Source organism: Medicago truncatula, chromosome 7 (assembly GCF_003473485.1).
Source record: "Medicago truncatula cultivar Jemalong A17 chromosome 7, MtrunA17r5.0-ANR, whole genome shotgun sequence".
Classification (NCBI taxonomy): Eukaryota; Viridiplantae; Streptophyta; class Magnoliopsida; order Fabales; family Fabaceae; genus Medicago; species Medicago truncatula.
The window spans coordinates 34,966,488-34,989,533 of record NC_053048.1 but is presented as its reverse complement, the minus strand read 5'-3'; the positions used below and the strand labels follow the sequence as shown (position 1 = coordinate 34,989,533).

Here is a 23,046-nt window from a genome sequence, read left to right as displayed (position 1 = left end):
TAAAGTGGACCTTATAGGTAATAGATTTACTGTACGTGACACTCCTTCCATCCAAAATTACGTTTTAATGAGTTATTTTACAAAAATATCTTTTATTAATGGCATGGAAAATATAAATTAAAATAATTGAAAAAAATAAAGTAATAACTAGTAAATTGCATGATGGAAAAATAATCATTAATTTTTTTTTAATAAGGCAAAATAAAACTTATATTATCAGGTGATTCATCTCGCACAAGACTTGCAAAAGAGAATCAACAAAAAAGTATACAAAGTGAAGTTCCTAATGCATAAATAACTAGCACCGAAGTAAGTGAACAGAAAAACAAAAAGATTATTGTCTAATACCCATACAAGACAGAGGGTGTTGCCACCATTCATGATAGCTAAAAATAAAGGTAACCATATTTGCTTTTAGCCAATGAAAAGATAACAATTTAACCTTCTCTGCTAAATTTTGTGGAGTTGCAACCTTTTGATGAAACACCTAGTTGTTCCTTTCCTCCCAAATAATTCAGACAGAAGCCAGCCAGATTATCCGAAAGAACGTGTGAGAAGAATACGGTAACCTAGCCATGTTTCCAACTGAAGAAAGTGATTCCTACTCCCAGCTGGAGCAACGAAGGATAAGCGAAGCCACTGCAAAACCGCAGACCACATGTTGCCAAAGGTGTCGCAACTAAAGAGGAGGTGTCGCAACAAATAATCATTAATGATTCATTGATATTATAAAATAATGTATAATTTGAGACAAACAAATTCTCTTAAAATGACATATAACTTAGACGGATAGAATACATGATATCAATTTTGTCTAAAAGTGACAAATTTATGGTTTCAAAGAATTTGAATCATAATCCAACATTTTTTTTTTTAAGAATATAAAATGAATTTTATAAAACCAAAAGAGCTTCACATTCACATAAAGAGTGTTAGTTTTTTTTTGGTTACCCATAAAGAATGTTAGTTAAGACTCAAGAGTAATTACAGACAAAACAGAACAAAACCATAATAATTAGAAGCATTTGATTTTTTTTCCTAAAACTTGTTGTTCCCTATTTTATTATACTTGTGTAAAATGGTTTTTCCGCTTCATTACGAAATTTCTATATCAGCATACGGCAAAAATAATTTATCCCACACACGTCTTCACCAAAAACAAGCAATAATTAAGACATATCGAGAAAAATTGGTTGCGTTTTGGCCACAACCATAGCCACAATTTTTTTTTACGCAACCATAGTCACAATTTTTTTTTAAGCTAAATTACATTTTTGGTCCTCTAACTTTTTAATTGGTATCGGATTAGTCCTTTAACTAAAAATTGATTGATTTCGGTCCTCTAAGTTTCTCACCGTTACTACATTTAGTTCTTTATATTAGTTTTATTCAAATAAACGTTAGAGTTTGTGTTATGTGGGTCCTCTAACTTTATTTATTAGTATCATTTTGGAACTATTCCTTCTTAAGGTATTATGATTAAATAGTGACCGATATTATTGGCAACTGTAATGGTTCATATCTATGTGTGAAACAGGAGGTCAGACACCCACATAACACAAACCCTAACGTTTATTTGAATAAAACTAACAGAAATGACTAAATGTAGTAACGATGAGAAACTTAGAGGACCAAAATAAATCAATTTTTAGTTAGAGGACCAATCTGATACCAACTAAATAGTTAGAAGACCAAAAATATAATTAAGCCTTTTTTTTTATGCAACCATAGCCACAATTTTTTTTTACGCAAGTCCATAGCCACAATTTTTTATTTTTTTTATTTTGACGCGACCATAGCCACAATTTCGCAAGCAAATATCCTCCGTCAGCTCCTATTTGATTAAAAAATTTGTCTTTAAATATAAATCTTTTTTTAAATTATTAGATACACTTATTATTATTTTTTCTTAAATATACTTCTGATTAATACTATTAATTTTTCTTGAAATCAGGGGTGGATCCTGTGTGGTGTGAGGGTGTGCACCTGCACACCCTAAATTTTGAAAATTTGCACCAGTAATCTTTATTTTTTGCATTATGACCATCCTGAATTATTTATTTTGCACCTTAAACTTATAGATTTTGCACTTGCACTTCCAAAATCCTTCACATAAGCTAACGCGTTAGACTTTCTCACGAAAAAATATTAGAGTTCGATATCTATTATTTAATATTCTTTATCTCTAATAGTTGTCTTAGAAAAAATATCATTACCTAAATCTAAATGTGAAGGATCAAATTTCAAAGTCCTTCTTCGATCTCGATGCATGTTGTCTGCAACCATCACATGTACATCCTCCGGTCATTAATATAAGCAAAAATTTGATTTTTAAATTCATTCATTAAATGATGTATGTAGCCTATCAAATTTTTGTTTATATTAGTGACCGAAGGGTGTACTGTATATATATCAGAGGAGTGCTAACAATACTTGAAAATTGAAATTTCACTAAAAATAAACAGCTTTTAACCACAGTTATGACAAACAAACTGAATTGAGAGACAAGATTGAGAGGAAATCATTAAACAATGAGTGAGAACTTTCTTTTTTCTCAACTAAATGTTAATGTGACATCATACATGTATTATAGCAACATGAGTGTGTAACACTCTAACTAGCGTTCTACTTTAATTAACCAGTTGTAGCTAATTGCAATTAATTAACTAAATAATTTTGATCAAAATTTGATAAAGCAATAACTTGTTGTGCAAATCATTGTGATTCGCCACATATCTTGACATTTCCCTAAAGCCAAGACCTATAAATATCAAGATGACCTATAGATTTTTAGTCATAGGAAAACGACTTAACCTTTCTAATTAAAGAAAGGGATGAAAATTTGACCTTAACATTGTTTTATGGCTAATTTGGCCATCGCGAATCTCGGGAGAGTTGTACCCTTTAAGTTAACCATGATGCTTGTGTTGAGAAACGCCTTATGACCACTTGGTCTCCGAAAAGTTGTATGAAATTGTAACTTTCCATTACTTTTCTAATCTCTATTCTTAAATAAATAATGTTCTTAATCATGCATTTTATATTCGGAATTTGCAGGTATCTTTATTGTTTTTAAACTTTAATTTTAACGGTTGAAACCATTAAATGATTTCTCCTCTTTTTTTAACAAACAAATTTTCTCATTGAAAAGTTGCACAGAGTAACAACACCACACTTCCAGTGGGTTCGATCTTTTTGTCTTACAACTTAATGTATATTTGTAGTAGTTTATGTGTTTAGAGTATATATTATTTTGTTACTAATATTTGAGGTTATTTTTGTTACTAATATTTAGCTCTAATTTCTTTCAGGTTTAACCTTTTTCCAACAATCCAATTTTCTTAGTTTCTTTAGCTCCAAGCTATTCAAATTACTTTTAGGAGTGTGCTGTGTTGTGTTGGATATAATAAAAATCGGAGACATCAGTGTCCAATCAACCCTAGACATCGTCTTAGAGATTCAAATTACTTTTATTCATCTCATACTTTCATCCATTTCACTTAGAAAACATCATAGCTAAGTCTTAGAGTTTTAGAGTCGTTAGAGTAAATTGATATGCGAGTGTTGCAAAGAATTCAATATCATCCTCAAAGGATTGTAATTTCTCTTTTGTAAACTTTTTTAAGGATTTATGCAATTATGTTTTTATCCATTATAATTTTCTCTATTTCATTAACTTGGTATAGGTTGTTTTCTAATTGTCTGTTTGATATATATATATTTTTATGAAAACAAACTCAACGCATTTCATTAATAACAACAGTTGTAATACACGATGACGTATAATCAAGATAACATAAGATAATGACACCCTGACTAACAAGTGAACATCATTATTTGTTTGTCTCCTAATGAAACTTATCTTAAAGTTTTGATGATTCAGAAGTGAAGCTTAGCAGCCATTCAGAATAGTGTTGAACATAGAATCAGTGTTGAGATTGCTAGAGATGTCATCAGGCACTTGCTTACGATCAAGTTCAATAGACACAGAAGGAAACCTCAAATTACTAAGCCAATTTATTGCTTCTTTTAAAACCCTTGCTTCCGCCGCGTTGGATATACCAAGTTGTCTCCACCACAATGAACTCCTCTCATTCCTCTCGCTAAGACACATACCAACCCAATAGCATCCTTGCTTCTTAAAAATTGACGCATGGACATTGCATTTCCATGCTCCACCTTAATAATGATCAATTGATGATATCTTCCATTATATTTCATACCAAAATTTTCATAAATTAAATAGATTAAATATTAGATATCAAGGTTTCTTCTCCTATAAAAGGAGGATACCAATATATATATACACACACTTGTAATTCTATTCAATTCAAAATACCGACAAACTTTAAAATATAATTTCAATCAAAATACAAAAACTTCCGAAAAAAAGCTTTTAAAAGATGACTTTTTGAAAAGAAAAAAATATGATTTTTGTTATGTATAATCTTTATCAATAAATATTTAAGTTAATTTCTTAAAAAAAATTATTTAAGTTAATCAATGTCAAAATCTCCTTTTGAATTTATAGCAAATAAGTTAAAAATAATTTCTACTAATTTTTTAGTAAATTTAAAAAAAAAAAAAAATACAAAGGCAAATCTATTTTTTAAAATCCGTAACAAACGGACCATATATTAAAATTATATATCTCTCTCAAAAAAAAAATTATATAAAAAATTATGTTATCTTTTAAAGTCTTCTTACATACCATTCTTAAAAATAATTTTTTTTTGAAGGAATTCTTAAAAATAAAATAAAATTTCTTACATACCAAATCTATGATAAATCTTAAATTATTCGAATATAAAATAAATATATTTTATTAATTTTAATTGCAAAGTAGAAATTTCCTATTGCATAATCACTTTTTATGATGAAAATCGCGTTTGCTTTTGTGATCGATGAGTTTTTTGCAAGGAATCATTGATTCCTTTAACTCTGTTTTCTCTCCTCAATCTTCTTCTTCTTTTTCTCAAACCAATTTCAGTGCTTCTTCTTCATCATCAATGGAAGCTTCACCTTCTCCTTCTTCTTCGATTTCCAACGAACGCGTCGCGTATAAGCTGAAAGGCTACTACGATTTAGCCACACAAGAGATCGATAAAGCTGTTAGGGCTGAAGAATGGGGTTTGATCGATGACGCTATTCTTCACTACAGGAATGCTCATAGGATCCTTCTCGAAGCTAATTCTACTCCTGTTCCTTCATTCATCACTCCCAGGTGAAGTTTCTGCTATATTAATGATGGGTTTTTAGTTTGATTGATGAAAAATAACGAAGAATTTGAAATTTGAAGGATTTGTTTATGTGGGTTATTGATTATTTGTCTTTTTTCATTGATCAGTTGAATGTCACAAAAGGGGTATATGGGGTTGTTTAATTTTTTGTTTTTAATATTTTAATTGTTGGCAAAAGCATTGATTTTGATAGGACGAATGGGAAATTTTATGGTTTTTGATTGCACAAAAGAATGAGTGATCTCTTATAGTTGTTCTTAGTTTGGTGCTAGCTAGGATGTTGTCTTGTTAGAGTATTCTTGGATTAACTGTGAGTTTGACGAAATCACAGTGTGCCATAATGGTTTTGACAAAAGCTATACTGGTTGTCGTTAGTTTGGTGCTAGCTAGGATGTTGTTGTGTCAGAGTATGTTTGGATTAACGGTGAGCTTGACGAAATCACATTGTGCCATAGTGGTTTTGACAAAAGCTATACTGGTTCAGGTTGTCCTTAGTTTGGTGATAGCTAGGATGTTGTCTTGTTAGAGTATGTTTGGATTAACGGTGAGCTTGACGAAATCACATTGTGCCATAGTGGTTTTGAAAAAAGCTATACTTTGGAGCGTCGATAAAATCTCATGATCGTGGTGATTTTGTCAAATTCGCTACTAATCCAAAATCAAAGTTAATCATAGCATTGATAAACCTTAGTTATTGTCAATTGTAGACTTGGAGCTAGTTTAAATTTAGCTTCTCAATAAGAACTTATGGAAACAGAAATATAAAAATAATCTTGCAATAATGAGTTTTTTAAACAATAGCTTCTTGTACAAGTTAAAATCAGCAATCTCTATTTCTAGAAGCTTTCTCTTGTACCTTCATTCTTCTCCATAAACATATGCAAGTTTGTAATTTTTGAAAGTGAAGAACCATAAATTTATTTTAATTGAGAAGCTTTTATAAGCTAAAAGTTGATCCAATTTTGGTCTTAGTTATAATAGCAGATTTCCGATATTCAGTATCTTGCATTCCCCGTTGTTTTGCTGCATCTTTTCAATTTCCAAATTGTGAAATTCAGTGATTTAATCATAAAGGACGGCCTTTGGCTATGTGACAGCTTAGATATAGTACACTCACTTCATTTACACTGTTCCTTAGTAACTTAATGACAAATGAAGATTCCTATGATCTTATGTTTTTGTTGTTTACTTACTAGAATCTATGATTCTGTGACAGTGAGAAACAGAAGGTACAATCATATCGTCAGAAGATATCAAAATGGCAGGGACAAGTTTCTGAGAGATTGCAGGCTCTCAGTAGACGAGCAGGTTTGCATCTGTTTCAGCAACTGTCTCCTTTTCGATTTCCATTTTGACTATTCCGGAATTCTTATTGTTTTTCATCATCCTCATTTGTTCCTATTCCTCTTTTTCCATTCCAGGTAGCTCATTTGCCAATCAGGTATGCTATGTTCTCTGTAAGTACAGGGTTTTTTCTTTTCCTCGTTGTTGCTTCAACGAAATCAGTGCTTCTTAAACCATATGGTGTTGTTTTTCATCGTACTTAAATATGCACTGTTCGTTTCACTGAACATTATTGGGTACTGATTTTATGATTACATGAGCCATTAATATTCCTTTATCTCCAAAAATGTTTGTAGAGCACCTCAAACCGTGCACAAACTGCTGCAGTTCCAACTAAACTATCAAATACTACAAAAAAAGTGCTACAAAAGAATCCTCAAAGAAAAGATGAGGTGAATAAAGTTCAAAGCCCGAAACCTAGTCAAACATCTGGTGAAAATTATGATACGAAACTGGTTGAAATGATTAACACTGCCATTGTAGATAGAAGTCCTTCTGTTCGATGGGACGATGTTGGTAAGATTTGATGCACATCTGCTTTTTACTTTTACGTGTTACCGTTTGTTTGATTCTTATTATCGAAATGCAGGTGGCCTAGAAAAGGCAAAGCAAGCTTTAATGGAGATGGTTATTTTGCCAACAAAGAGAAGAGACTTGTTCACTGGTCTTCGAAGACCAGCTAGAGGTATTGCCTTGGAACCTTGTCACTTTGGGTTATGTAATAGACAATGATGTAAATTGTAGAATGAAAATGCAAAATGTTGAAACTGATGAACCTTTTCATCCCAGGTTTGCTTCTCTTTGGTCCGCCTGGTAATGGTAAGACCATGCTTGCCAAAGCAGTGGCTTCAGAATCGGAAGCAACATTTTTTAATGTCACGGCAGCTTCCTTGACGTCAAAATGGGTACATCTTTATCATATACCCTAACTTGTTTGTGTTGAGTTTCATTTTATTTTAAGACTTAAGAAGTGTAACCATGGTTAACTTGTACTCAATAGGTGGGTGAAGCTGAAAAGCTTGTACGGACACTATTCATGGTAGCTGTATCGAGACAGCCATCTGTAATTTTCATTGATGAGGTATCTCTCTCATCTATATAGGACAGACCCCTACTCCTGCTATAAATTTGGCAACAAGTCATGAAAACCATAATTCTTTGAGGACATTCTTCATTAACTATATGAACAGAACCCTTGTATTAAATGATTTTTTAATTAATGCTTGGTTTGGAGTGCAACTCTGATTGATTATTGGACTATAATTGTTAAGAGCGTAGATATAAAAATGGGGCGGCTAAGGATCTCTTTTGATAAACTTCTTGGGTGTTTTCATCTTCTGATTAAAATAGGTAGATGACTAAACCACCAAAAAAAAAGGTAGATGACTTAAATATTTATTAAGACTGGTGAAGCATGTATGCTACCCTAGCGTCTTTTTTTGAATGTCAGTAAGATTATTTCTGTCAAATATGTCTATCCAGATTTTTACTCGTTTCCACAAGACCAACATAATTTGACAATCATTGATTGTCCTAAATTCTAGTCACTTATGATATCTGCATTGTAATTTTATGCTATCTTGTGTTTAACGAGTTAAATAGATGGATTTACTAAACAGAAAGAAAAGTTTGAATGCTTCATGTCTAAATTTTCTGTGCTTCGTTTAAATGATATTGATGTTCTTTTTTATCTGAAAACAGATTGATAGTATAATGTCAACAAGAACGACAAATGAAAATGAGGCCAGCAGACGACTAAAATCTGAATTCCTTATCCAGTTTGATGGGGTGACATCCAATCCTGATGACATTGTGATTGTAATTGGTAAGCATTACATCTGATATTAATCATTCTCTATCTGCAATGAACACTGGTTTAGACTTTAGATCAGCATGTCTATCATGAACAGAGCTCTTGTTAATCTATTTTGGGATAGCTTCACCCTCATCTTTGTTTCCCTTTGACAAATGACATTATATGGTTAAAATTATCTTCTAGGTAATGCCGGAATTTGAAAAACTCATGGGTAACATTATAACATGATTTTTCTGAAAGCGGTATGAATATCGTATTGTTATTTTTCTTTTAAACATGTACAATGCAATTATAATTATTAGACGGACTTTGGTATTGTTCCAGAAGAACTCGGCTGCTCTAAAGATAGGAGCAAACTTTAGAGGATAATATTCACTTTAGAGGAGTCAAACCTATAAGATCATTACAGAATGATTCTTTTTCCTATCTGGTTTTCACTTTTAAATTCAGTTGTTTCTCCCACATTTGGTTTCCATCCTAATCTGCCTCCTGAGAATATGGCCTCTTATGTATTGATGGATGAAAAACTAAACTGTGGCTATTGTAAATCTGGAATTGCTTGCTTTTTCAGTTTTTGTTTTTTAATTTCATAAAATGTCATAAGCTAGCAAATATCATGTGTGATGGAATAAAAATGAGTCTCTGCTCCTGTATCTATGAGGCTCATTAAACTTGTATAAATTTCCTTTCCCTTCTGAATATAGGTGCGACCAATAAGCCGCAGGAATTGGATGATGCAGTTCTTAGGAGACTGGTGAGAATTTCTTCATTGTCCTTTACTGTATTAAAAGTATGCTATAATTTCAATGTCATGTTGCCAATGTGACTTTAAGTGGAGAATGTTTTATCACATAGAATTAAATGATCATCTAGTTCGAATTTTGTAAGAAAAATGTGTGTTAGACAATGTGTTTCTAACAACACTCTTCACTTTATAATTGTTTTTCTCATTGATATGATTCCTTACTAACTCTCTTGTTTTTACTGTGCTAGGTTAAGAGAATATACGTACCTTTACCAAATGAAAATGTTAGGAAACTTCTGCTGAAACACAAACTCAAGGGTCAAGCATTCTCTTTACCTAGTAAGCAACGTGCTCTTTTTTCCCTTGATACTAATTTTTTGTGTATTCTTGGGGGGTATGGAAACATGCAAAAAATTTACCAATTGAGAGTTTATAATTTGTTTTGTACTCTTTTAACTTTCTACGTTGACATTTCATAAACTGAAGATGAATAATAATATTATTGTATATTATATTAATCACACTACTCTATTTTTAACTAAACTTTTGATTTTTATGTTACAGGTAGAGATCTAGAGATGCTTGTAAGAGAAACTGAAGGTAAGTATAGATTTTGAGTCACGCCGAAAAGGAAATTAATATGTTGAAATATTCTTTTCCTTTTCTTTCTTCTTTGTTGTGTCCGGAATTATGGCTCTAATATGATTCATTATCATTTTGCATGGTTTACAGGATACTCTGGAAGTGATCTGCAAGCCTTGTGTGAAGAAGCTGCAATGATGCCAATTAGAGAGCTGGGTTCTAACATTCTTACTGTCAAGGCAAATCAGGCATGCTGGTTTCAATTTGCTTTAATTTTCGTTCCGGATTGTTATTGATCTTGCAAGTGAAAACCTTTCTTTGTTATTAAGGTTAACTATTTGTTTTTCCGGTTTCGCCAGGTAAGAGGACTGAGGTATGAGGACTTCAAGAAAGCAATGGCTGTGATCAGACCAAGTTTAAACAAAAGTAAATGGGAAGAGCTTGAGAGATGGAATGAGGAGTTTGGCTCAAATTGAAGTCTTATTAAAAAACATGCTATGATTTTTGCATGTGCTTAAAATTCAAAACAAATGTACATTAACTGAAATATAGAGCAAGACAAGGGCACCAAAGTTTAGGGTAAAATTAATCATGTTGAAACTATTTATTGATGGCTATCCTGAAATCATATTGCCTTGAAGGCTTTGTTTTGAATTTAGGGACCTGGCAACACAGCCTTAAATGGAACGGCTGCCATTATTATATTATATTTACACGTGTATATTATTATAAATTAGTTTTTAAAACTTCCACTCTTCCTATGTGTTAGAATATATGAAATTTTAGGTGTTGTAAATCCAAACTTCTATGAGAGAAGAACCTAATATAGGACATAGATTTTGTAAATTACCAGTATATTAAGAGCCTAATATAAGGTGGTATTCAGATTTGAAGTAAAGAACGATAAAAATGAAGTGAAAGTCCGTTGCTCAGTGAGTTATAAGAGCATTTTATGCAAGAAATGAACATCCACCAAATATTCACGGTAAATATCAATTTCTCCGTCTTAATTTCGTTTAACCTTTTGAATTTGTAAGGGTTCTGTTATCAATTTACTCATATTACGAAGAGGCAATTTTCAACTTATAAGTCGATTTTTTAAGGTCGAGTTATACTAAATCCAAATTCTAAGAATTATTATCTCTATCTTTAAATTTAAACTTATTGTTGAAGAATGATTTTGATAGCGTTCCATTAAAATTAGATGAAGGATTTAAACCTCCAAGAATTTGATCTAGTGCTAAAAAGACATTTTTCTCTTTTGAGAGATGTAAATATAAATTCTTTTGTAATGTTTATTGAACCCAAGATTTTCCATATCTTGGACGGTAACATAATCCCAATACTCTACATTTTTTTACTTAAAACAAAAGTTTATTAAATAATATTGTATAAAAATGTCTAATATTTTCCTTTTCAACTTTTTAGTAGATATTTTGTCAAGAAAAAAAAAAATAGATGACAAACTGATTAAAATAATATCCTTTTGTAACAAAATAATGATGAAGACTCCTTTTGTAACAAAATAATGGTGAAGACTGAAGAGTATAACGTAAACCTCTACACTTCTTAGTTGAGGTTAAAAAGAAATGAAAAATGTCAGAAATGGAATTTGAACCCACGCTCTCTCACGAGAACCAGAACTTGAGTCTGGCGCCTTAGACCACTCGGCCATCCTGACTTCTTGTTATGGCTTCTGTCTTAATAATATAAATATTATAACCAAACACTTAAATCCAAAAAAAAGAATCACACGTCTTTATGTTACGTTGAGATGAAAATTTCTTTGTCAGCAACCATGGGATCATGATTCGTATATCTTATATCTTTCATCAGTATAAATGTTTGAATAAATTACTTTTTTTAAGGGATATAAATCATCATGTTAACAAGTGTACAAATGAGACCAGTTAAGAAAACAAAAAATTAAAAAATTTCATTGGATGGAGCAATTTTTTTGGTGTAATGAATAGATCGATTTTTAAAGTCAGAAAGTTGAATATATCATTTTTCAACCTAATAATTTTATGTTAGAATCCTTAACAAATGGGAGGGGATTTTTGGAGGGAAGAGCTAAGTGTATATTTTAAAATATTTTTGATATTTTTGAAAAATTAAAATAACAACATGATAAATAATCATATAGTATTTCAACCATATTTAGTTTTAAAATTTTTTATTGTTCATAACTTAAATATACGAAGTATTTCCCTCTCCTCCAAAATCCTCCATCCAAATTAACCATATACCATAGATGAAAACACTATAGTACTGTACAAAAAAGAAGCACATCCTTTATGCTAACTTTCATATGAGTTGATAAAACATATTTATTATACACATGTTTATTATACATGTGTATTTCTAAAATTAGAGAGGATTAGCTATATTTCTATAAAACTATAACTAATGGAGATCATAAAACATGTTCTATTCGTTATTGAAGTTATCTTTGATACTATCAACAACTACTACACTTGAAAGAGTTTTCTCAGCTATTAATATATGAAAAAATTGAATATGAAATTATATGAATAGTTGAACATTGTTTAGTTATTAATATCGAAAATGAAAAAACCATTTATTATTTTTATAATATTAAAAGTCGTAGAGAATAATTATGATATATATTTATGCTATTAAAAATGAAAGCAGAGGGAGGTTCGAACCAAACGGATCGCTAACATCGTGACAACCGAGGAAGGTTGTTGCATTTTGAAAGGTAAAGAGGATGTTTGTGCTATTCAGCCAAACATAAGACGAAGTGAGTGTATTTTCCTCTTTATCTCATTAGAAGCACTAAATATTTTCGGAGTTCGACAATGTTAAATTTATTTCAGATGTAATGGACTACATAGGCATGCATGTCTATAACAGCAGCCGTGCATTGCCAAGTTCTACCTGTTCGCTGAAGCAGTACAAATCCTTGGTGTTATGACAGTTGTCCCGTTGTAAAAGAAAATCAGAGAAAAGAGAACACACTTTTAAACCCGAGAGATGGCTCCATTTGATTCATTTGGCCTGTAGTTTCCAAAGAACAGCACTGTCTTCTTATTTCACATGAATTTAACTTCTCTTCTTTTGATTCTATCGGCGAGCAACGCTGCTTCTTACTTCTCTGTTCAAAGCTTCCAGAATCTGATGACCAATTTTTCTCTTTAGACATTGGAAAACCAATAAATGGAACAAAATTTGACGATTGAACAGAATTGGTGCTTGAAACGCCCTTAGAAATATTTACTACTCCATCTGTGCAACAGGAATCTTCAGATTTCTTGTGATTAACAGAAGTACCAACTTGAAAACCAGATGAATAGTTTTCCACATCAGCAGTTTTCATATCTGAAGTAAGCATACTACCCGTGACCATGTCTGAGAAATTTGTCTCTGCTACCATACCTAAAGCAGCTTTCAAAGAATTGGGATGATTCTTTGAGAAGAACTCAGTTTTCTTGATAGCTGTCTCCAAGCAATCAAGCTTACTTATCTGGGGGAAATCCTCAGATTTTCTCTTTATATGGTCAAATACTGTTTCTTCAGTTGCATTTTCATAGCTTCTTGCTTTAGGTTCAGGGAAGAAAATGCCTTCAGTAATAAAATGAAACAATGATGACATTAAAAAGAGAAAAAAAGGATTGTATCAACTATACTGCTAGCGAAAAGGTGTACCTGTATCAACTACACTGCTTATGTTATCTGAGTTTACAGCTATATTGTGATCATTTAAAGTCAGACTAAGGTTGATATCTTCCTGTTCTGCTTTTCTGAGATCAGCCTGAAAATTGACATCAGTTTGTCCTGGAACTTTGTTGTCATCATCATCCAAGACGACTACTTCATGCCCATGGTAAGACGTCTTCTCATGACCATGGTTAGACCACTTCTCACAGGCATGATTTCTTCCAAGAAGGACCTCCACTGGTGGGCAGCGAATATTTTCAAATGAAGACAGGAGAGAAAAGTTTTTTGCTTTCTCCCGTATGTGATCAAATACTGTTTTCTCAGTGATGATTTTGAATTTGTCTTCTTGAACCTCGGTAGCACACTCATCTTCCATACAAAATGACAAAATTAGATGGTGAAGATAAGAATGTTTTTAAAAATCTTAGAAGTTAGTAAAATCATATTAGGAGTGCTACCTTCCTCAAACATTTCATTCAAAAGGTCGAAAGTGGGACTGCAAATAAAGAGCACCATAAATATTTAATGTCTTCAAAATCCTATACTTAACTTACAAAAGGATAACCATTTATGTCAGAAATTTCAGGTGAAGATGACTTACATGGAATTACTTTCCTCCTTATCCTTGCTCAAAGTGCTTGTCTCTTCCTGCGGTATATGAGTTAGATTCCTGTCATCATCTTCTATTACAAATATCTCTTCAGGTGGAGGAAAAGAAGCCTGCTTCCTGTTTCTTTTTAAAATCACATCTGAACTGATCTCTTTCATAAAGAAAAGCTTTTGATGGACATCAATACCAACTGTATGAAAAAGAAACTGAAGAATTGAGTCATAATTTCACTATGTGGACTAACTATTTTGGATAAGTTTATTAACCACTTCTTACTGTATTCCTCAAATATAAAATTGGCTTTGATAGTCTGCTTCCCTTGTGAGATGGGCACAAGAATTGTAGTGCTATATGGGCTGTAAAATGAAAAGTAATGATTAATAAAAAATATGTCTTGGAAAGTAAAAAATAAATAGCATAAGAGCAACACAAATTGATTTATGTTGGCAGTAATAGTTAATTGATTTATTCATTTTACACGCAACACAAATAGTATATGTAATATGCAGTAATGTAAGTGTTTACGATATCCACACCAGTCCATAAAGATATCTTAAATGTTTACAACTTCCATAGAAGCAAATTCTCAAGCCTTTTTTTACAAGTACAATGACCGTAATATTATAATGATGTAATGCAGTGACTTCTTTATATATTAGTGATAATCGTCCAAATTAAAATTCTTGACATGCTTCAGTTAAAATATTTTCTTAAACACAAATATTAATAAGTTAGTGGTTATTTTTATTTTCAAGGTTCGAAGAATATCCTATTTAAAACTTTTTCAATGTCCTGATCTTCAATACGGATACCCTCTAACTTGAATTGTTTTTACTGCAAATATAAAGTCAGGGTTAATTCATGTACCTGGAGAACTGATCAACCCTGCAACAACGATTTGCATAAGATTAAACTGTGATTAGATGAGGAAACAACAACTCACACAAATACAGTGCCATAATACTAATTACTAATTAGTCAATATCATCAAGTAGACATGTTTGATAGAAACTCTTTTAATATGTGTACACTATCAAGTCATAAAATCTGAATCTGTAAATCATCATCACCTAATTTTTTCGTGAAAGAAAATAGTGTTGTCTTCTTCCAAACCAATGATCTGTGAGAAAGAAATTTGAGAAACTTATTTAAATTATATTAAATGTCGAAAAGTATTCTAAGAAAACATTCAGATAACACACCATATCAGCATAATGTCGTTTTGCTGACTGCCCTGACTGTGATATCCTAGTCAATGTTACTACAAGCTTGGACTTTCCATGTGTATGGCTTTCCATTTCTGTAAGCTTTACATCAACTTTTGGAGGTAGAGACAAGAGAGAATCCTTAATATGGTTGCCAAATGGGTATTTTCGACCAGTCACTAGCTCTATTTTCCTCGGATCAGCTTCAGCGAGTGCTTCAAATGATTTAACTCCCATTGAATGCAGTGCCTGAAAAGAACATCGACCAATAAAATGATATGGTGCATAAAGTATTAGCAATTATTATATGAATTAATAAAATAAATAAAATCTATTAATATCACCTTTGCTGTGATCATCCCAATGCCAGGCAACTGTTTTAAAAGGTATGGACTATCATCCCAAAGTTTCTGATTAAATGATTTGGCTAGAAGGGCTGAATTCACAGCTCCTTTGAAATTCTTTTTATAAACAAAATACTCTTTCATGCACTTTGCAATTCTGCATCCATTCGAGCATATAGAATTTATGTCCTGAAACAGGAGTTTATTGAATCACCAAGACATAAGTATATTGATCTGTAGCAAAAAAATACCGATGTTACAATACTTACCTGAATTAGAGATAGTTCATGCACTGAAGGATCACCAGTTAAGCAGTCATTTGCTAAAATAAATATCTTTTCTTCTCTTGTTTGAATGCGCTTTTTCTTTTTTCCTTTATCTCCAAGAATGTGAAATCGAAGCCGGCCATCTTTGTCTGCATTGATATCATTTAAGATCTTCTTTTCATTGCGCCTGAGCTGTATCCCTTCATTTTCCAGTAAATAATTGTGTCAATGATTAATGCCGAACCGATTTGTCCTAATTCAAAAAGTTTCAACACATGCATCCGCACATAATTTCTTCGGCAAAGCATACAACACGAAGAGCATCTTCTAAACTGCAGCTTTCAGGAGTCCGCATTATTTGTTTCATGGTGTCAAATCTCAAATAGTACTTTGTCATTAACCTTCCAGGATCTAAGGTAGGAAATGTAAAAATATCAGCATCCAGTTTGGATTTTCGCAAATATTTAAGGAATATCATTATTCTGGAATAAATCAATACCTAATGGTCTCAAGAGGAAACCATCTTCATCAACCCATACCATTTGATACTGTGATAATTCGTTAACTTTCTGAACACAAATCTCTGAGATAAGATGGTTTCAGTAACATATAGCAGGAAATAGGGGGAAAACTATCTAGGTGAAATAGAAAGGGAGACAATAAGAAATAGAAAGCTATAAAAGATAATCAGATGGTGAAAATTGTACCTTGCACATGCTTCTCTAAACGATCGGCAGAAATTCCCTTCTTAATTCCATAGTTCTCAGGATTCTTGTGCATAAATTTTACAATCAGATGGGATGGTAGAAACGAAGACAAAAGTAAAAGAAGTCCGCACTCACTTACCCTTTTCATTCTAACATACAAGTATGAGCATTTCATCCATTCAATTGCTTTTGTAATATCGGATACTGTCAGTTGAACTATTTCGGCAAGTAAATGCTCCGTCACACATGAGAGTAATCTAGGATAAACAAAAATCAATTATTTGAACAGGATAATTTCCTCTTGTTTATAGAATATGAGCAACATTAAAGTATGTTATATCAATTAGCAACTTAGAAAGAGGCTATCTTACTGTGATTCCACTACTTCACACCCACTTAAGAGATTCTCATACAAATGAACCTGGAGTACAAGAAAATGTAAGAGAAAAGAAGAGCACGTGAGAAAGAACAGAGTTAGTGATCAAAATTGAAGAACTTTGGGAGTGTAGAAGTTGAAAAGCATTCTGCAGAACAGTTCACCGTTTCTCTCCTTGTCATGATTATAACCATGCCTGTATCATCGAATGGTGGTCGGCCTGCCCTTCCTGACATCTGTACAATAAAAACTTTAGCCCAAAATGATATATTAACAATCAAATACTCAAGCTTTGATTTGTCGGGTGGGTCACTACTCAAGCTTTGATTTGTCGGGTGGGTCACTACTCAAGTTAGTCATATGCCAATTAAAAGAAAGATAGAAATCACTACTTGTTATCCCATTTTCGTTACTAAAAAATCTTCGAATTTTTAGAAAAGCAATTTCAAACGACGTAAATTGTTCGTAAGTGTACTTTTAAACAAATAGTGGTGCACATCTAAACAAAACAGAATGCACTTTCAGACAATTTTTTGTTCAGCATTCCACAAAAAGGAGAACTAATGCACTCGGAATATTACGTGCGCATTGTGGTACCAACATGTTGGTCCTGGCTATTACCTTTTGAGATAGTCATTGTCAGACTGAAAGAATTGAACAAAGTAAACATATCTTGTAATTGGTTGTGTTTTAAGTGCAGCTCTTAAATGAAAGAGCATTGTCAAATGGGTGCTCTTACTATGGTTCTTATAATGGATTTTTATATTTGAACATGTGCCACATGTAAGAATGGTACCCACAGTAAAACATGTTCTTGCAGCGTTAGTGACATTATTGTATCTCTCTCCCCTTTGCAAATGCCACTTTTTGTTGCGAAAGTTGTTCTAAACTTTATCCAATTAGAGTGAAGTGTTCTTATCTAATGTGGCAAGGTATGGCTCACCTCTATTTAGTATTTGTAACTTTCTTGCATTGGAGTCACCTAGTAGTAGTAGTAGTAGTAAGAGTTTGATCTTGAAACTTCAAGGGACAAAGTTCAAATTTCCTCAAGGATGGTTGTCAAATAACCGCTAATGTCACTTTAATTAATAATAATTTCTCTCATCCCCAATTAAAAAATAATAATCTTGCATGGCAGATGCTCATATACGACTTTCTCAAAGCAAACAACTAATTGACAAGTACAGTCATATAATTAATGCAATAAACATAGCTGTCAAAATCTATTGGCTATTTGGACTAAGAATAAAGTAAATAAAACAAAATGCACATCTTAGTCAAAGGCTATCGCATTAATATGCAATACTTCTATACAACTGATAGGTTAATTGTCTGTGCCATACTTCTATATAACTGATACATCTATTGATGCCCATGGAGTATATAATTACTCATCACTTGTCATTTTGCAATACTGTTTGTAGATAAACTAAAACTATCATAAGGTATCTTAATAAGCAAACCTGCAATATAGTGGAGCGGTCATACTCCATGTAAAGACTTTTTTCCTTGTTGCTGGAAATAATAAACATTACAGTAAGTTGATTTCCAAAAAGAGGAGGGATAAAATTTGTTTTCTAAATAACTTCAATGAGTTGCATAAAATATTTAAAAACTAGAACATACAAGTGTTGTGTTGATTTAATAACCACTGTATGCGCTGGGAGGTTGATTCCATGGGCTAGTGTATTTGTGGTGCAAAGTACTTGGATGTCACCTTTGAGAAAAAGGCCTTCCACAATACTGCGATCTTTGTGGCAAAGCCCACCATTGTGATAACCAACTGAAAAGAAACTATCTTGTTAAATTTATTGGCCAACAAGACAATATTATTACTCCCTTGTTAGCTAATGCAGTCATACTTAAACCCCCGTTTGCAAGGCTTTTGGTCATATTTCACTTTGTATTGCTTAAGTTAATATTAATAAAACGTCATAGCTAATTTCCAATAAAAAAGTAACATACCACCATAAAGAATATATGATTGCATTTGTTTGTCACTAAGTGACATAGAAGCCTCCCTCAGCTGATCTTGTTGTTCTCTGCTCTTGATGAAAGGATTTGATTGACCAAAATTCATGACAATTTGAGCGAGTCTCTGAGCTGCTTCTTGAGCTCCTTTTCTTGTTGAACAAAATATAAGCGCAGATTTCCCTTTGGAGTATTGCATGAGAATATCTGACATCCGTTGTACACAAAGAAGGATGATTTTTCTTCTTATGTAGAAATGTTAATAGTAGAAAGCTGCTAACTCGTGCACTGAATTACACTGCTTACCAAAAATATAGTTTTGAAGGCGCTGCATGGTAGTTTAAAACAGAAATTAAGATAAATTAAATGATAGAATGGACTTTTTTCTAAGTATTGATACTATGTGAGTTAGTCAACTTCAAACCAACCTTCTCAAATAGAAAGTCATTCTTGGCTGGAGCATAGCCTGCATAAATTTGGTAGAAAACTACAATAAATGGTTTGAAGTGACTGCCAGGACTACAGGCTAAAGCTCAAGACATTGACTGATACAATAAAAATTCACAAATTCAAATTTGGTGTGTTGTGTTGGTGTCATCTTTTTTTCCTTCTGAGGAAACCCCATACAACTTGGTTATGTAGACTTTCTAATTTCTATTAGTTCAATGAATGAAAACAATATGAAACAGGTTCAATTATGAATTTGTTAAATTTACTAGCATACCAAAAACCTTGGTTGTCAGCTTTACTGGCCTCATTTCTTCTCCAAACCTGTGTACATTCAATAAGAAATATATTTTTGGATATTGACTTGGAGCATTATAGTACAAAGTCATATAATGAATATGGAGGTGGAAAATTACCTTTTGATCCCTTGGTCAGGAACCAGGAGCCATTTAGCTGCAATAGCAAGTATATTGCATGAAATGTTTCCCATGGTTGTTTATAGGTTATTTTAACTCTTGTGACAACATCAAGTGAAAAAGAAAATACCTAGATCCTCAATATTTGGAATTGTTGCTGATAAAGCGAGGAAGCGGACCTGAGCCAGAGGATTTAATTTCATTTTTGGATTGCAAGAAATAATTTTTATTCTGCTAACAATTGCTTCCAGCGCAGCTCCACGTGGATCATTCAGCAGATGGACTTCATCAATTAGTAGAAGTGCTATGTCACTGAAAAAACTCAAACCACCGCTTTCTATACCATATCGCGACACTGCATCAAATTTCTATTCATTGAAAAATGAACTTTAGCCACCTCATAGTGTCAACAAATCAGTCAGTGTGTGTGTCAGTCTGACAGGAAAAATAAATGTTTATTGTGTCTCTTTGGATTGAGGAATACATGCATAAACATCATAATTTATGATTGCTTTGAAATCTATGTCCATTTAATATTTCAAAGGAAAAAAAAAGAAACAGGAAAGTACACTAAAGATTAAAGTGTCTTGGTATACTTATGTTTAGATAACTCTCATTTGAATACTGACCTCTGGAGTGGTTAGAATGATATCTGCTTCATTTATATTTCTTGGAGTGTAAGATTCATTGTCACCTGTCAGCTCCAGGCAACAAATCCCCCATGGTCCAAATTTCTGATTCCAATCACGGACCTTCTCCTGAACTAAAGCCTTAGATGGGGCAATATAGATCTTGACACCAAGTAAAAAGATAACCGTACCAATAATTAGTTAACAAGACATGATAATGAAAATAGATTTCAAGTTGTAAGCTTCAAATTATTCAGTGATTCACCATACAAAAGCGTAGACTGTTTTTTATGCACCAATACAATATCAGTCTTCTTTATGGCAAAAAGTACTGGGTTTACACCACTGACACTAAAAGAAAGAGAACCTGTCTACCAGTTTTACCTTTCTTGAACACAAATCAATACTACTACAGAGAAATATTACTAATAGAAAAGTTTCAGAGCCGGAATTTTGTGAGAAATTACTTACTGTTTTAAGAGATCCCTTCACATGTATGAATCTTCCCTCAGATGATATGGACCTGGAGAGAAGCCTCAAAATGCAAAGCTCAAAGAGTACTGTTTTACCACTTCCGGTCGGAGCAGAGATGACCATGTTTACATCAGAGTGGTAACAGGTAGGAAAGCATTCACTCTGAAGTGAATTAAAATATCTGTATACCACACAACATAGTGTTAATCATTATACTAATGTAAGAACCTTTGTGAGATCACTTTAAATGCGTATTCTTTTCTAATCCATGACTATCAGATGTTTGAAATTGTACTGAAAAATCACAAATTATTATGTTATTTCACAAAGATACGTACTAAATGAGCACCATTTTCTAATATGGTCTCTGAAGCACAGACACTTATGATATTATAGGTGTGCCCCCGTGTCCGACACGCATCGGTACCAACTCATGTGTTTACATCCAATTAATTTATTTTCTCAAATTATTACCGGTGTCGATGTATCTATGTCATGTGTCAAAGTCGTGTCAAGGGTCCATGTCTGTGTCATGTCAGTGCTTCGTAAAATATGATACAGGTTAAAAGCTTCGAGGCAGCTAAGCATATCTAGTAGCAACCTATTATATCTCTCACACATATTAAAAGAAAAGTGTATAGTACCTGAAACTAAAACATGATTGAAATGGTTGAGGCAAATCAAATACGGACTTCAAAGAATATGAATCCATTATGGGAATGCGGAGTTAACTGCACAATAACGAGTTGAAAATAGAACATCATTTTTAAAGTACAAGATCAATAAAATTAAAGAAAACACAATCAAGCAAATAAAATATAACATTGCATATAATCACCAATCACATCGCAAGTGAATTCCAATTTTCCATACATTACAATAGAGATACAGAGTAACACAACAAAATTTCAAATTTAAGCATGATAATAATCTTGACAAAATACTCAAAAATGAAGGTCAATTTCGTAATTAAAAAATTAACAAAATCATTAATTTCAATTAATTAAAATTAATTAAAATTATAATAAAAAAAAGAAAAAAACTGAACCGATTATTCCATCAAATATCTCAGGAAATGACGAGTAAGCTAAGAACTTCAAAATATCTGTTATCACTTAATTCAACATCTCTCTCTCGTTCGCTGATCTTTCGCGTTGTGAATTGGAAAAAAGAAGTATCAGCAAATTTCAAGCTGGAACATGAATTTAGAAGATTATAACTCGTGAAAATGAAGATATCTTCACTAAAGAGATCAATAATTATCCAATACAACTAAATTCATAGCAGCTAACACAATCTGGAAGAAAAATGTGAGATAAATTGCGAATTTGACATAAATGTTTGAAATCTGGATGCAGAATATTTCGCACAATTGATGGATTTGACAAATCTGAGATGAAAATCGAGCATAGAAAACAGTAAATTGAGATTCATCGAAGAAAATGTGAAAGGAGTTTTAGCTCAGATTCGTCAAATTCAGAGGTAGATTTGCGTGGAGAAGGAGAGAGAAACCTGAGAGAGGAAGAAGATGCAGAAGGATTCGTCGGTGTGTGGAAGAGAGAAGTGCGAGAGGAGAAGGAATGGAACGCGGGAAGTGTGTGATTGTAACTAACTGAAAATTCAAAAATTGAATAGAGTAGGGCTTATATAGTTTGATGAAGTCATCTTCCCGGGAAAATTACGGTTCACGTTGTGAATGCTCAAGTGGGAACTTTCTCGAATTAGTTGACTCTTTTTTGACAAAAGAGTATTAGTAACTACACATCTATTAATAGGAAATAGATAATATAAGAAGGCAAATTCTATGGTACACCCACTATATTTGAGTGCACCGGTACACTCACTCTTTAAATTCATAGTTAAATGAGTTATTTTTTGAAGAAAAATATTGTTTTTTTTATCATTTATAATTATAATAACTAAATCTTATTCATCAAACGTGTCAACGAAATAAATTTTTATTTTTTTAAATTTTTATCACTCATAATTGAGAACATTCATTATTTTTTACTATAATATGTAAAAAAAAGTTACTATGATTCTTATAAACAATTAAATGATGTTTTTTCTTATGAAATGTTGTTCTATAAAATATAAATATTGATAAATAGTTATTTATTACATAAAAAATTATCGTTCATTTATAAAATTAAGAAGCAGGAGTATCGGTACACCTTATTTTACGAGTGTACC

At 32.3% G+C, this 23,046-nt stretch overlaps 2 protein-coding genes and 1 non-coding gene across 3 annotated transcripts; 1 reads left to right on the top strand and 2 right to left on the bottom strand.

Annotated features, from left to right (window-relative positions):
* Window positions 1–4,840: 4,840 nt before the first annotated feature.
* On the top strand, window positions 4,841–10,479 carry LOC11431914 (spastin). The gene is made up of 13 exons (XM_003623724.4): window positions 4,841–5,224; window positions 6,457–6,548; window positions 6,662–6,681; window positions 6,881–7,100; window positions 7,174–7,269; window positions 7,374–7,489; window positions 7,585–7,665; window positions 8,286–8,409; window positions 9,105–9,154; window positions 9,394–9,484; window positions 9,710–9,745; window positions 9,878–9,975; window positions 10,087–10,479. The coding sequence occupies exons 1-13, from the start codon at window positions 4,905–4,907 to the stop codon at window positions 10,201–10,203; spliced, it is 1,461 nt and encodes a 486-aa protein (XP_003623772.1). The 5' UTR covers window positions 4,841–4,904; the 3' UTR covers window positions 10,204–10,479.
* An 845-nt stretch (window positions 10,480–11,324) lies between these two features.
* On the bottom strand, window positions 11,325–11,408 carry TRNAL-CAA (transfer RNA leucine (anticodon CAA)). Its single transcript has one exon. It is a non-coding gene; the product is annotated as a tRNA-Leu (tRNA).
* A 927-nt stretch (window positions 11,409–12,335) lies between these two features.
* LOC25498877 (DExH-box ATP-dependent RNA helicase DExH17) lies at window positions 12,336–22,563 on the bottom strand. Its single transcript, XM_039828301.1, has 28 exons — window positions 22,366–22,563; window positions 21,498–21,584; window positions 20,851–21,034; window positions 20,380–20,541; window positions 19,881–20,118; window positions 19,751–19,787; window positions 19,612–19,658; window positions 19,316–19,353; window positions 19,194–19,215; window positions 18,882–19,094; window positions 18,543–18,699; window positions 18,380–18,431; window positions 17,081–17,152; window positions 16,912–16,961; window positions 16,680–16,797; window positions 16,541–16,604; window positions 16,333–16,416; window positions 16,119–16,244; window positions 15,837–16,033; window positions 15,568–15,756; window positions 15,221–15,472; window positions 15,089–15,138; window positions 14,886–14,903; window positions 14,295–14,374; window positions 14,010–14,208; window positions 13,867–13,904; window positions 13,397–13,777; window positions 12,336–13,312 (listed from the first exon to the last, which is right to left on the bottom strand). The coding sequence occupies exons 2-28, from the start codon at window positions 21,563–21,565 to the stop codon at window positions 12,690–12,692; spliced, it is 3,759 nt and encodes a 1,252-aa protein (XP_039684235.1). The 5' UTR covers window positions 21,566–21,584; window positions 22,366–22,563; the 3' UTR covers window positions 12,336–12,689.
* Window positions 22,564–23,046: the final 483 nt, after the last annotated feature.

What these genes read in the sequence shown, in the direction of transcription:
- LOC11431914 (XM_003623724.4), top strand. Translation starts at nt 4,905, where the DNA reads ATGAGTTTTTTGCAAGGAATCATTGATTCCTTTAACTCTGTTTTCTCT. An exon ending in GGCTCTCAGTAGACGAGCAG is followed by an intron (nt 6,549 to 6,661) that starts GTTTGCATCTGT and finishes TTTCCATTCCAG; the next exon opens with GTAGCTCATTTGCCAATCAG. An exon ending in TTACTGTCAAGGCAAATCAG is followed by an intron (nt 9,976 to 10,086) that starts GCATGCTGGTTT and finishes CGGTTTCGCCAG; the next exon opens with GTAAGAGGACTGAGGTATGA.
- LOC25498877 (XM_039828301.1), bottom strand. Translation starts at nt 21,565, where the DNA reads ATGGATTCATATTCTTTGAAGTCCGTATTTGATTTGCCTCAACCATTT. An exon ending in TGAAGGGATCTCTTAAAACA is followed by an intron (nt 20,542 to 20,850) that starts GTAAGTAATTTC and finishes CTTGGTGTCAAG; the next exon opens with ATCTATATTGCCCCATCTAA. An exon ending in ATCATATATTCTTTATGGTG is followed by an intron (nt 18,700 to 18,881) that starts GTATGTTACTTT and finishes GTTTCTTTTCAG; the next exon opens with TTGGTTATCACAATGGTGGG.